Consider the following 15,876-nt stretch of genomic DNA (forward strand, 5'->3'; position numbering starts at 1 on the left):
AGTAAATGGGTATAAAACTCCACGATAAATCTCAGGTGCTTTTGTTGTTGACTAGGAACATTTTGAGCGGCCGTTGAAGTAGAAAAAAAGTGCATAGAATATGCCACGAAGACATACGCAATCCCCCACAAACAACTGTCACTATTACAAACACAAAGAACACATTAATTATGCTTATATGCCTGCAACTTTGTCCCAGCAAAAAAAGGGGTAGAGTTCCTTCTGTACAAGTGTCTCCTTCTACATGTTAGGAAATGGATTTCGGAATTTAATAATTCGACTTTGATAAAGTAGTCCTATCCTTAAAGAATTTAGATCTTTCTATTAATTGCTGTAGGGATTATGATAATTCCTCTAAGATCTTACAAAGTCTGTGCGTTTCAAAGAATCAACTTGAATTTCCCCCAATAACATACTTGAATTTTGAAATGAATATTTAGAGAAGAGAAAAATATCAGTTGTCTGCGTTGTATTCATGTTTTGGAGGAGATACAATACTTATAGTACCTTTAGAAGTCTGTTGTTAACAAACCCAATCATCCACATTAGGTCTAATAGTTCCAAGCGCATTTGATGATTGTCAAACTGTTTTAGAACTTATGAGAGACCTGGTCTTGTCACGACCCGACTAGGGGCATGACGGGTACCCGGAGCTTACTACCGAGCACCACTCATTCTATTACTCATCATACTTATCCTGCATTTGTTTAGTATTCTCATACTTCTAATCATAGGAAAACTCATTATCACTTCCACAAACATATTTATTTTCATATACATGAGCCTCTCGGGCTAACAAAGTAATATGCAAATATACAACGTAATCATCATGGGACATCTACCATCCACACACACGTATCTACGAGCCTCTACTAGAATACTATACATGAGGACGGGACAGGACCCCGTCATGCCCAAAACATATGTACACAAAATAATATAACAAAATAGCACCTCCGGAATAATGGAGTGCTCATGTAAGTCCGCTGGTCAGCTACTATGAATCTGGGTCACCTCCCTATCTACCTGTGGGCATAAGCACAGCATCCAAAAAGAAAGGACGTCAGTACGAACATTGTACTGAGTATGTAAGACATGAATAATACTGGCATAATAAAGAAATCATGAAGCAAGAGATGAAGATATAACCTGATCAACCTTTAAAAGTAAACACGTGTTATACATCTCACATATATAAACATATCATATGTACCATCGTCATTAACCTGCGTCCGGGTAACCATCATATGCCGCCCACTAGTGGTGTCATGTCCGGCCCTCTAGGCACGGTGTAATCATAAGAAGCCCGCATTAGTGGTGACATGTCTGGCCATATAGGCACGGTGTAATCATCATCATACATTCATCATGAAACATGCATTATAACTCAAAGATAATCTATAACCATATCGGGGTAACGTAAGGTCGAGAACCCCCGATTCCATTATGAGCAATCATTATCATCATGCCTCACCTTGAAGGAACTAGCATCATAAGGTGGGTCTAGCAACAGTGAATGACATCAAGGAATCGTACAATGATCATTAGCTTCGTAACATGTCATATCATATTCATAGCATGAACTTCGTGAGAATATCATATCATAAGATTTAGAGTCTCTAGACTTAGGCTCATTATTACCATTATCGTATTTGTAACATATCTCTTATTCTTTTATCTCATAAGAAGCCCTATATAACATTGACTCATATTTTTCGGAATGTAAGGAAGTCATGGAGAGACAAAGGGAGTCATGTCATAGGAATCATGCCTTAGAAGAGAAAGGGACTAGCCTTACATACCTTTTTGTTTAGCTACTGTATCACTTGAATGCTTCTCTCCAATACTCACGTTTCTACCTTCAAGGAAGTTCGTACTAAAATTAGATAATCGAAAACATGCTTAAGCTTAGGCTAAAGCTAGCGAAAATTGGATAACATCTCCTTTATTTCGATGACTTCCTTCACATAATAAATGATTCCCAACATCAGTAACAACACCCACAATATCTCAATCAATAACTTCATTAAGCTAGACATTATTAATTTCTCAACATTCCCTATCAAACCCCTTTATAACCCTAACTATGGCACCATACCGTAGCTATCCCCACACAATGCCTCTACAACCTCTTTAATGCTATTCATAGCAAGATTATGCTCCTTACGTATCAAGAACTATGATTCAAGTTAAGTCATGATTCAAGAATATTATTATTTCCATAGTTGTACTCCATATTCTTCTCATTTTCATAATCCAAGTCTTTGAACCTCTCAATACTTTTAATAGGATGAAATAAACATAAAGCTTACCTTTGGTGAAGTAGGAATGGACTTTGAATGGAATTTCTTCACTTGGAGAAAACCCTACTCCAACACCAAAAGATCCTTGAGTTCCACAAACCCTAGAGAGTATCCTACCCTTGATTCCATAATTTCTTGGTGTGTACTCCTTGAGTTCCCTTGGATATGTGATGATATAATGATATAATGAGAGAATTTTTCTAGAACCTTCAACACTTGGAGAGAGAATGAAATCTAAAATTTTGGGGTAACTCGTCTATTTATGCTGGAACTGGAATGTTCCAGATGAGCGGTTCGACGAGCGGGTCGACGGTTACGTCGACGTGTCGACGGTCTGTCGACTTGCTTCGTCGACCTGCTTCTGCAGATCAGAAGCTGCAGAACCATATCGACGGCTGCGATCGATGGCCCGTCGATCAGTTTCTGTAGATCAGATTCTCATAACATAACGACGGTTCGTATTGACGGCCCGTCGACATGATCGACGGTCCGTCGATTATGTCTGGTGTCTGCAGATTTTCCTGAGTCTGCTCAGCCTGGTTCGGTTCAATCCGTTCAATTTCTAATCCTGCAATATACCTGGAATACCCACTAGCACCTCCATACATGGGGTAAAATGCTTAACATCTCAATACTCGGATATAAATTTCCATTTCAAGGCATACTTGGCTAGAAAACTGTAAGTTCTTCCCACCTTGAAAGTGAGAGGTGTAACAGGTCTAGAATCTGCTCTCTGTGCACCTTGCATTATCTGCAAAGATAGTTGTAAAGCCGAGCCACTTGCTGCACATAAGTACATCAGTGAGTTGGCCCATGCTTTAGGTCAAAATTGAAGAGTGGTCTCTTTTCACCTCCTATTTATAAATGTGGCACACTTTACACCCATAAACAAGACTCTACTGGACACGGCTCGTAGACACACCCTAGGACGAACTGCTCTGATACCACTTTTGTCACGACCCAACCCGAGGGCCATGACGGGTACCCGGAGCTAGCCTACTGAGCACCACTTAACATGCTTTTTCCAATCTTATCTCAGTGGACCACATATCTAACTCACAATTTTGCATAGCTTGAACGGGCATAAATTCTCAAATAAAACTCATTTGTACAATAATCATCAACTCCGCCCAATATATATAAATACACAAGCCCACAAGGCCACAAAAATGATATACTAGATGTATACTAGTAAGGTCATGAAACTTTCAACTATCCACACATGTCTACGAGCCTCTAGATGGAGTACTGGGAATCATAAGGACGGGACAGGACCCTGCCATGCCCCAAATATATACACAAAAAGAGAATACCAAGAGACTGTGGCTCCGAAGTAAGTAGAGCGCTCCTGAGAATCTGCTGATGAAGCTCCTAAGGATCCGAACAATCTCCCGGCCTACCTGCGGGCATGTACGCAGCGTCCACAAGAAAAGGACGTCAGTATGAATAATGTACCGAGTATGTAAGGCATGAATAATAACATAATAAAGGTGTAAAAAGCAAGAGGTAAAGAGATAACCTGTGCACTTGATTGCCCTTAAGGCGGATATCATGCATGCTTAACTTATCTTTTCAAAACATCATCCATATGTATATATCGTATATTGCTGTGGAACGTACAGCCCGATCCATGTATATATATTGCTGCGGAACGTGCAGCCCGATCCATATATCCCGCGTCCGGGACGATATAATAGTATGCCAACTGATCAGGTGGTTATGTGTATATAACGCCTCGCCCTTTTTCCCATATCCCATTTATACATATAATATAGATAGCATGCATGAGAGCCCAAATAAAATGCTACTACTCTATCGGAGTGACGTAAGGTCGGTAACCTCCGATATGTCATTATAGAATCATCACCATCACTATATCTCACCTTGAAGGAACAACTATCATGAGGTGAGATAAACAATAATGAATAAAATTGGTAATCATTTGACAAGCTCAATAGTATCATGAAAACATTAAGAACTTTAAGCTTTGGCTTCTCTAGAATGGAAATCATCATCACTATCTTGTCTCACTTTGAAGGAACGATAACATAAGATGGGGCCAATTATCATAAATGTAATCAAGAATTATAGGGTAAGCTCAATAATATCATGAGATCATCTCAACTTTATAATTTGGTTCCGTTAAACATGGAGTCATCATAGGAATCTTGAGAATAAGGGACTTCTAGCATTTCTAGGAGTAAAACTAATGTGGATGGCATATATAGAATCATAACATAGGAATCATGCCTTTGAAAGAAAGGGGCTAGCCTTACATACCTTTTCATCTCCTTAAATACTCAACGTTCTCCTCCTAAGTCCGCAAACTCTACATTCAAAGGGTTCATGCTAAGATTAGATCTTGAAAATATGCTTGAGTTCAAACTAGAGCAACTAAAAGGGCTAACGAAATTTGGGCAGCACTTCCCCTATTTATCAACTTCCACCGTATCGTAAAACAGCTCCCAAACACAAAAATAACACCCATAATATCATAATCAAGGAATTATATTCAATTTCATCTCAAATTCATCCAAAATCCTCTTTTCAAATTCACCCCTAATCATCTTCTTCACCTCAACGTGTATGGCTTTTCTACTTTAGATTTCCTCCTCAATAAGAGTTATTAAGCCTTTAAAATATGAATAGGATGAAGAACATACCTTAAAATAAAGGAACTTCACTTCACTTAACTCCCTCTTCAAGACCAACTTCACCACAACTTCAAAAGGAAACAAGAATCATCACCTTCAATGGATTTACCTTGAGATTTGATGTTGATTCTCTCTTTAGATGGTGTAGAAGGGTGTGGAGTGATTTGAGAACCTTCAATAACTCTTTTAAAGTCTCTAGAGAGGTGGGGAAATAAGTGTGGAAAGTTGGAAATGAGGTTTGGGTCATTTGGGATTTAAAAAAGTGGCAAAATAACCCCCCCCCCGCGACCCTAATATGCGATGAGTATGCGACCTTGCACACTCAGTGTGCGGCCGCACACTCCTTCCTCCACCTAAAAATTGATTTTGGGCAGTGAGCTCACCCAAAATGGGGAGTTGGCGACCAGTGTGCAGCTCAACACACTCAATGTGCGACCGCACACTACCTCTATATCTCCCGGTTTCGCTAAATCGCGTTCTCTTCAATTCATTTGACCTCCAATCCTTATGGAACCTTCTTGACACTTGTATAAAACTTCATTAACCATCCAAGGGGCTCTATATTTCTTCCTCAAAGTATGATAAGCGGTGTGAAATTCGAATGATACGGAATTTCCCAAAACATGACTCAACCTTAACTTTTTCCTACGAACTTACTCCCTTTGCCTTATATGGCTTTGAAACCTTAAGGTATATGCTTGAAGTTATCAAATACCTTTCTTAACCTTACAAGAGATTCATGATCAATGTAGAATTGCGTTGGTTCACCCATAGGCAAACGTTACAAAATTTCCAAGGTGTAACACTTTACATACTTCATTGCATTAGGGAATTGGTACACAACCAGGTCCCTCATACATTATTTGGTAGGCGCACAACCTATAACAATTGGTATCAGAGCAGGTGCTTTCTAAAAGGTTAACACCTAGAAAGAATCTGTAACATGGTAGCCCCACTAAATAGGGAAGAAGGACAATCTTTCACCTGGCTACCCAGATTTAACGAAAAATATTATGGGTGACGGAAGAGAAGAATGCATGACTTCATTATGGCCAAAGATTCAGAGCTTTGGGATATCATATGTGATGGACCCTATATTCTAGTTCACACAAGCGAAGATAGTAAAGAGACCACTGTCAAAACGAGAAAGGAATACAACGAAGCTGACAGAAAAAGGATTGAAAGAAAACTATAAAGCCAAGAAGATTCTCGTGTGGGGAATAGGACCTAATGAGTAAAATAGAATCTCAGCTTTTTCATCAGCCAAAGAAATCTGGAAAGCTCTTCAAACTGCCCATGAAGGAACAACTCAGGTAAAAAACTCCAAGATTGACATGCTCACCACAGAGTACGAGATGTTCAAAATGAAAGAGAGTGAATCCGTGGATGAGATGCACACCAGAATCACCTTCATAATCAATGAGCTCAACTCTCAGAGAAGTCATCACAACCACCAAGCTGTTAAGAAAGTTGCTTGGTGTATTACCTGACTTCTGGGATAGCAAGGTAAATGTTATCTATATACCAAAGATCTCAGCAAATTGACAGTTGATGAGCTCATTGGAACTTTAAGACTCATGAAATGAAGATGATCATGAAGAAGGCAGAAAAGAATGAGGTGAAAAAGGAGAAGAGCCTAGTTCTCAAAACTGCAAGAGGAGACTCAACTGATGACGAGTCAGAAATGGCCTATCTCACGCAAAGATTTCACAAAATGATCAAGAGAAGAGGGGGATTTCCCAAAATAGGAGGCTTCAGTAGAAACTTCAAGGGAAATGACTACTGCTGTCATATATGTGGGAAGCCCGATCATTTCATGAAAGATTGTCCTCAAAACAAGAAGGACAGTTATGACAGGACTGCAAAGAAGAACCAGGTCCCCGACAGGAGTTTCAGAAGGAAAGAGGCAGCTGATGAGATTGTGAAGCAAGCACTTGCAGCCTGGGGAGACTCCTCAAGTGAGTCTGAGAATGAAAATGACAAAGGGGAATTATCCATGATGGCAATTGATGATGGAGCAACTGAGCATAAGTTAGACCTTGCACTCACGGCTGAATCTGACACGGATGATGATGATGATGATGATAATGAGAACAAAGAGGTAAACTTCTTCGATATAAAGAAAAACCTGAAAGTTTACTCTCAAAGGAAACTCATATCACTGTCTGGCGTGCTGATTGGTGCGTATCATGCCCTGATCTCAGAGACACAGGAGTTAAATCTTACTCTTGATAAAATAAAATTGGATAGGGAGGACTTATGTGTGTTAGCTAAAGATATGAAGAATCAAGTACATGAGACAAACCAGCAAAATATCTTGTTGGAAAGTCAAGTGAGAAAAGATGAGGAAATCTCCTTCAAAAGAAGAGGAGAAGCAAGCAAGAACTTCTTAGAGAATGAAGAGGAGTTGAAGAAAGTAAAGTTGAACCTCACTGCTGAAACTATAAAAAATGAGCAGCTCAAGAACGACTTAGAAAGGGCTAAGTTCGATCTTGACAAAACTCTCAAATGGACCTGGTTGTCTGATGAATTTATTTCCAGAAATGAGACTAATAAAAAGTGCAAAAGAGGACTTGGCTTTATGGAGGAGAAGTCGCCCTACAATATTTACAACAATCCTGTTTTCAATATGGAAAACTGGTCATACACACACGGTGGACAAGCTGATCACCACCAGGAAGCCTTTGAAACAAGGACTGAAGCTATTCAAACAGAAAGGAGCTTTGTCAAGAAGGAACGAGAAAGAAAGGAACATGTCCTCAAAAGAAAGGATCTCAAAGGAAGAAAAGGAACATGCTGCCCGAGTGGTCTAGAAGAACCTTAATCCATCCTTTCTAAAACTACAAAGGACCCAAGCTGGTTTGGGTTCCCAAATCAAACTACTGACATCGCCTAAAGGGGTGGGAGAGAGAAGGAGCAATCAACATAAATTGATAAATCGTGACATCTCCAAGATGCAAGACTGAGGTCAAAAGGTCTCCTTTCAAAGCCCTTATAGCAGGATGCGTGTCGTATGGATATGAGCCTTTTCTTTTCAAATGGTGCAGGAAGGGATCTCTCAATGGCTACAAAGGAGGTTAGGTACATCGCTGGCAAGTGTTTTTTGGCTATATCTAACTCACTTTTGTACCATTACAGGGGTACATACATGGGAGGATCAGGAGAACTTAGGCACAATCATTTCTGCACAGTTCACAGTGATTGCTGATATATTCTAATTACTGTTTAGAGACTCGATCTCCGTATATCAGGTCAGTAATCCTTTTAGTACTCATAAATGTATTTGAACTGTAAGATTGCCAAATAAAGTATATGTCCTTTCCTCTTCTAAGATCTTTCAAAATAGTATCTGTGCCAAATCGTCACTTAAACCAATCCTATCCTTTATTCACTTCCCCAAACCTTCGAAGCACAAAGACCAGGTTCCTCCAATAGGAGAAGTAGTAAAAAGAACTTACAAAATCAAAAGGTCCTCTTTGGGAGATTTTTTGCTATCAAGTTGAGAGAGGAGCCAAAAATGAAGGATTTGATGGAAATGGTGAAATTCCCGGAGCGGAGCTATCTCTTTACTCAACCACCACCATGTGTATATGAAGCAAAAGTGGTTGAATTCTACAAGAATCTGCTCTGCTCTGACAATGCTCTGGACCTAACAGTGAATCTAACAGAGTGTGTGCTCACTAAGTCGACACTTGGGAAAATCATGGGAGTAAAGACAGCGAGATTGAGAGATGTAGCAAATAAGAGATCTCCAGAATCCCAGCAAGTCATTGTTAAAGCTGCAAGGTCAGCAACAACAGCTAGTCTCTGAAAGAGTGAGCTTACGCCTGAGCATCAACGAGGGGCTTTTGCCAAGGATAGAGGGATGATCTACCGTCAAGGTAGCAAACCTGGTTCTAATGAAAGCTCTTACATCTTTTAAACCAATCAACTAGCCGGCCATCATGATTGAAAGAATGAGTAAAGTGGCGCAAATTGTACAAGGAGGACTTGGTCTCCCGTACAGATTTTTCTTAACAAAAGTCCTTGCGCACTTTAAATGTAAGAACTGGTAGAGCCTTCTTGGCAACTAAGGACCATGTGTTCTCGCTGGCAACCTTGAAGAAGTATGAATTTGTGCCACAGGGACCAAATGCTGGAAGTCCATCCACCATCTCAATTCTAATTGAAGCTGAAGAAGCGGCGAATGTAGAGATCAAACAATTCAAGGAGGAAAATGCCCTTCTAAAAGCCCAACTGGATGAACGACTGAAAGAACCAGGTTCCGGTCGAGAAGTAGAAGAAGAAAGTGAGAACGCTACGGACATAGAGATCAGTTGAGAACTCAAGTTAACGCATTCAGAGATGACATGATGAAGGATCGCCTAGCCCATAGAAATTGGCCCATACTTTCTTAGCCCCTTCAAGTCTCTACACTGTCCAGAAAATCCTTCCTAGCCCATCCCTTTTGCACAAAATTAAAGTCACCTTTTCTTAAATTTTGGCAGATTTTCAGTTTAACTATCATTTGTGTATACTAAATTGATTACTATTTGCATTTGTGATGATCTATCTATTGGCTTATTGTTGTGTTCCTGTGCATTATTGCTAGCTTGCTTTTCCTCTATCTTACTCATGATTATGTTGCCCCATGTGGCTCTAAGTTAATATATCTGAACTTCTTATTGGCTGTGCTTTAGTCTTTTTGATGAGGCCAAAAGGGGGAAGATATAATTGTGAGGTGAAAGTGAACTGAACTGAACATGTGGTGATCAAGGGGGAAGACATGGCAAATAAGTGTGCTGTAAACTCACAACTGTGGGAAGATGTGCTGAGCAAAGGGAAGAACTGGAAGATTGATATGTAATGATATTGTAGCAATTTTTATATTCCAGTTGAAAATGGTATTATGTTGCTAACATGTTGCAGCTGCCTTGACAATGATGGTCTGCTTAGTAGGGGGAACAAGTGGGACGCTGGTTCTCAGGGGGAACATAGTCTATGAGTTTGTCATCATCAAAAAGGGGGAAGTTGATAGTTCCAAGTGCATTCCTGTTTTGATGATTGTCAAACTGTTTCAGAACTGATGAGAGACCTGGTCTGGAATCTGCTCTCGGTGCACCTTGCACTGTCTGCAGAGACAGCTGTAAAGCCGAGCTACTTGCTGCACACAAGTACAGCAGTGAGTTGGCCTATGCTTTAGGTCAAAATTGAAGAGTGGTCTCTTTTCACACCACATGCTTCCACTATATATACAACATGATGGCAACATATTGAGTAGACTTGAAAACCTAATCTAAATCGTGCAAAGCTACCGACATAAGTTCTTAAGATCTCTCAAGAGCAAATTTACTTTGAAGCTGAAGAACTAGATCCTGATATAAGTTTAGTCTCTTTTCTTTAGGTTGTTGTAAATCTTTGTTCATTTGTGCTTAAACTGAAAACCTACTCTTCTTGTTTAGAAGCAGCTTGTAGGTATCTTAAATTCTCAAAGTGTGCTTGTTGGAAATGTGTTTCCTCAAGCTTTTGAGTGGTACACTAGGCTAGAGTTAGTCTAGGTGTATTAGTGGTCCTTGGTTAGAGTTAGTCAAGTGGAGGTGCTTGCAATCGGAGTATTCCAAGTGTGGAGGGACTACAAGGGTTAGTTCCTAGGTTGCATAAGCGTTATTGTAAGGGTGAGGTATTATGGGAGTTAATCCTAGCTTACGATAGAATTGTAACCTAAAGTTGCTGGGTGTAGTGGAGTTGAAATCCTACTTAGGTAGGTCGTGGTTTTTAATCCCTTGAGCAAGGAATTTTCCACGGTAACATCGTGTGTCCTTTACATACTGCATTGCATAAGGGAACCGGTACACAACCAGGTCCCTCATACATTATTTGATGGACACACAGCCTGTAACAGTGCCTTTTCAAACACCAGCAGAAAAATTCTACGTGTTAGGGACAGCGTCACACCCGTCATAGCACCCAAATTGGGCGCCATCGCATGCGCGCCGCGCTGGGCATCACCCCGGAAATGGGTTGTGTAGTGACCGCGCGCCGACCATCAGGTGCTACAATGCTCGCGGTGCATCGGCCTTCTCGTTGCTCCAATGTTCAATCTCTCTTATACTCCCATCAACACTAACTATTTATTGTAGTAAACACCCATTACTCATAGGAACTACAAGAATGGGATTCCACTGACTCCTTTTTTTTTTTCCCCTTCCTTTTTGGCTTTAGATAAACCATTCACCTTTGGTAGAGAACAACATAATATTATATTTAGCCAGTATTGAATAAATTGAATTAGAAGAAAATAGAAGCAGAAGGGAGTAATTAAAGACGCAAGAAAAGAAAAAAATACACTCTTAAGTCAGTCCCATCACACTTCAACCCGATTACACCCAGACGAAGAAGAAAATAGAAAAGACGGGGGCCAATAGTCAATGACCATAAAGAAAGTTGAATATGACCCTTCAACGCTTGAACTATTAGAGGTATAAATTTGAAGTAGACTTAACAATTTTCCACAGAAAGCAATAATGCCCAATTAATTTATGCCTTCCACTGAAGAATATAAGGTGGAAGTGCAACTTCGTTTTTCCAAATTTAGCATGACTAGGGTGTGTTTGGTATGACGAAAAATGTTTTTCTATTTTTTCTTTTTTGGTTGCACATTAAATATCTTGAATTTTCTCAAAATAGGAGAAAATGAGGAAAATATTTTTCTTAAGAATATGGGGGAAAACATTTTGCCAATAAATAAAACACATCAATGCATACCCACTCACCCACCTACTTCCCTACCTGACCCTATCTTATCACCCCCTTCCCACGCCCACCCCCTTATTACCCCACACACACACACACCCCCTACCCACACCCCACACACCCACACACACAAAACTTCTTTATATTTATATATATATATTTGAATCTATGTAATATATATATATATATATAACATTATATATATATATATATATATATATAAACATATATATATATATATATAAATATATATATATATATAAAATCAATCATAGATATTTTCTTGGTGTCATACCAAACTTACCCGGGTCCTTTTTTAGTGTTTATGTACTCTTTCAAACTAACTACTCATCACCTTCACTTCTATGGGGCATTGAAAATAGAATACGTACGAAATATACATCGGTCATTCTTTCTACTACTTTCCTAAAATTACTAGACATATCTTCGTGGAGATCACAACTTTTTATCTCGCACTTTTTTCTCGCGAGTGGTCAGGGGCAAAGCTATATTATTTGAAAAGTTCAATTTAAACTTTTCTTGTCAAAAATATTATATTGTGCGTTGTGCACATAAAGTAAATTTTTTTTTTTCCTGCGTGTCTAAGCTGTTGGATTCTTTCTGAGTTGACAATTTACTTTGTTTCTCCAACAACTACTCAATATTCCCTTGTACAAAAGTTCTAGCTACTTCACGTTATCCCAATTACTATTTCTATCTCCTAAACATGGGCGCCAACCTTCATCATCTGGCCACACTGTATACAATATGAATCCAGCAATTAATTAGGTGCCCATTCAGAGATGAATACATCCTTGATGTAAATTCTTTTCTAATTAAGATGCCAATGTGAATTTTACTCTCACACGTAACCAAGGAAAGGAATTCGAACTGGAATTCTAGTTCAAAAGAATTCAAGCGAGCTTCACTTTAACACTACAAAAGAAACCCCAATTACCAACAAAAAATTTCGCTGGTAAATTGATCAAATTGGTTGGCAAATTGAGTTACCAACAGAATACCAACTGATATTAATCCGTTGCTAAAAGGCTTGATGGTAAATTTTGGCAACCAATTTTAATTTGTTAGTAAACACCCGAAGATGTTGTTGGTAATTTTTACCCTGAAATTTCCGTTGGTAAATTCACTAACCAATTTTCGGTTGGTATATCATTAGTACCTTTACTAACTAATAGAAAAGGAGTTAGTAAATTTGGTTCTTCATTATTCAATTGTGTAGGTAATTTGTTGGTAACTATAGTAAAGAAAAAGAAATGTTGTTGGTATTCCGTTAGCAACTGTACTAATGGATAATAATTTGGTTGGCTAGTCCGATAGTAAAATTTTCAAGATACATTGGTAATCGGTTAGCAATTTTAGTTACAAAAAAGTTATGTTGTTAATTCGTTAGTAATTTACCAACGAATGTTCGTAACATTAGCAAAAACGGTTATTTAGTTTTCTAAATTACGTTAGTAATATTAGTAACAACAAATTTTTTGTTAGTAACCCTCAGGAAATTTCTTAACTGATTGTTAATTTGTTGGTAAATATTACTAACCAAATGATTAATATTTATATTAATATAAAGCTTTGAAAAATCTGAAAGCAGTAAAACAAATCCAAAATACATTACCTATTTCATAAATAATAACATCTATCATAGAGTTGAAGAAACAATCCAAAGTGTGCCTAAGATAAACAATCTAAAATTAATCTAAATATATATGACTTGTTTCATTATTCAAGGACATGTCAGGTCTACCAGAAGGAGGTGAAGCTAAGCGAGCTATGATGCCCGAACAATGTGCTTGAAGTATCTGATTAACTTGCTCTTGCACCTCTTGTTGCACTTCATGTCTCATTCTTCACGCAATACTTGTCGCATTTCTTCCCTTATTTCTTGTTTGATCTCTTCTCTCATCTCATGCTTCATTTCTTCCTTCATTTCTTGAAAACGATGTCCAACAGATTCTTGCACTCGAGCATCAAAGTTTAGATATTGAAGTCGAGATGTCGAAGCGGAGGATTCACCAACATGCCCATAGAAAGGTGCTTGAAGACCAACACCATAAAGGTGTGTCTTCTTAATCCCACCCACTCATCCAAATAAATTTTTGAAAAGTCAATTGTAGGAGGTTCACTGGATCAATCTTCAAGCTGAGACACCGATGTAATCTTAGATATGACGGCATCCTAAAAGCAACAAAATTGATAAATGTTATAGTTATATTCTTGAAAGAAAAACCATCAAGAAATATTCGGGGAGGTATCATAGAAAACTTAACTGTTAAAAATAATACCTTAAATAAACAATTATTTGATGTAACAAAACTTTTTTTTCCATACGAAATGCATTACCTGTTTGGCATCAACTTATCACACTTTTCAGAAAAAGAATACTACTAATATTTTTCAATACATGTACCATAGCTTGGATAAACAATTATGTAACTGAAAGATGGTATAGAAAGAATGGTACAGTTTCTCTTCAGAAAAAAACTAGTAACAGTTTACCATGTCTTTCTGATTTTTACATCATTAAGAGGCATCTATTAAGAAAGAGATGTCAATAAACAAATAATTTGCCAATAGTGATCAAAGTCTAATATAAGGCATTGCACAGAACAAGGTATGTAAGTAAATGAAAAACAGAGAACTTGTAGTTCTAAAAAAATTTAAGTAAACATCATGTACAATAACAGATAGTTCTCTATGGTTAGTCCATTGAAAAAAGAGAAACGTGATAACTGATAGTGCAAAAGATTTTTAGTTACTCACTGTGCATTCGTTTCGGACATGCTTTGTAGCATCGTAGACTAATTTAATTATTATCATATGGTAAATTTAGACAAATTTTTACATGAGATAGTGGATTGTCAGTGCCAGTTAAAGCAACAATACAGTATAACATGTTCAAAACTAAACCAAAAAGATAACCTTGTTCAGAGAAGCACTATTTAATAAACTTCCAGAAAGGTAAAAAGAAGCAGTAAATGGAAGGCTGGCCATCTTCATAAGTATTTTCTTCCCTTTTTCGGGAATACTTTAGGCATTTTTATGAAGAAGTCTTTCCGGAAACATTTTCTATAGCTTAGACGAGCAATTATGTAACTGAAACATACTAAATAAACTCAGATCATGAATTTGTCAAAAGCTCTCATTTTTAATGGTTTATTTTCTGGGTCAGATTTGGGGTAAACACAGGGATGATTTAAAGCCAAAAACTCAATACAGATCTAGAAAGATAAATAACAATGCTTACATCAATAAAAAAGCAGCAAGAGTTACGTCACTTACATATGTGGTTTTGATTTCTGATCCACAAACTCATTATTCGCCTTGAGCCGTGTCTTCCTCAGAAGCTCAGGTGGATGAGGTGATCTTCCCAGTTCTATAACCTAAATTTGAAATTGCATTTACCACATTAATATATAAGGAGTAGCTTTGAAGAAATTATAACTTGGCTAAATAAAAATAAATATACCAGTTGTCTTGCATGTTCTTGGTGATTCTGGAGCCTCCTATATGGCACCAATGGAATAGCTGATGCAATAGAAATCTGATCACAGCCAACACTACATCCTCCTACAGTAACAACAGTACAGTATTTGCTTATATGTGTGACTACTAGAAAGAGAATGCCCGTGTTAAGGACGGGCCCAACATAGCATATATAGGAAGATAAAGTAAGAAACTTATCAAATATCATATAGAAAGATCATGATGGTTAATCTATTTGAAGTTGAGCTTTAAATGAGTAACCTCCAAAGGTACTTGGAAGAGGCAGGATACTCTCTAAACTTCTCCAATGTAGATATGTATACATATCATGTTTTTAAGTTACAAAGTAACGTCAGATCCATCATAAATCAAACTAGATATGAAGATTCCCATAATTTCATATCCCATTATGAATGACATCAATTGTCAAAAAACACTTCTATACATGTGTGGCAAGAGAGGAATTACAGGATCTTTCAGAGCAAAAGCTCAACACTTAAAAGAAATACTTTAGGGCATTTAGTTTTACATTTAGTTTTTATATGTATATTCTTCACATTATTTGAAGTGGCTTATTTTTCCCTTTTTTTTCCTTTTGTTGAGTTTTAGTATAAAATTCTTTATTTACCAAAAAAAAAAGAGAGACAGAGAGAGAGAGAGACCATGATGGTTAATCAAAATTT

The 15,876-nt window shown here is 37.9% G+C and overlaps 1 protein-coding gene across 1 annotated transcript; it reads right to left on the reverse strand.

Annotated features, from left to right (window-relative positions):
- Positions 1–13,392: 13,392 nt before the first annotated feature.
- On the reverse strand, positions 13,393–15,403 carry LOC132037066 (uncharacterized). Its single transcript, XM_059427503.1, has 3 exons — positions 15,177–15,403; positions 14,990–15,090; positions 13,393–13,885 (listed from the first exon to the last, which is right to left on the reverse strand). The coding sequence occupies exons 1-3, from the start codon at positions 15,399–15,401 to the stop codon at positions 13,777–13,779; spliced, it is 435 nt and encodes a 144-aa protein (XP_059283486.1). The 5' UTR covers positions 15,402–15,403; the 3' UTR covers positions 13,393–13,776.
- Positions 15,404–15,876: the final 473 nt, after the last annotated feature.

This window comes from Lycium ferocissimum, chromosome 11 (genome assembly GCF_029784015.1).
Source record: "Lycium ferocissimum isolate CSIRO_LF1 chromosome 11, AGI_CSIRO_Lferr_CH_V1, whole genome shotgun sequence".
In the NCBI taxonomy this organism is placed as follows: domain Eukaryota; kingdom Viridiplantae; phylum Streptophyta; class Magnoliopsida; order Solanales; family Solanaceae; genus Lycium; species Lycium ferocissimum.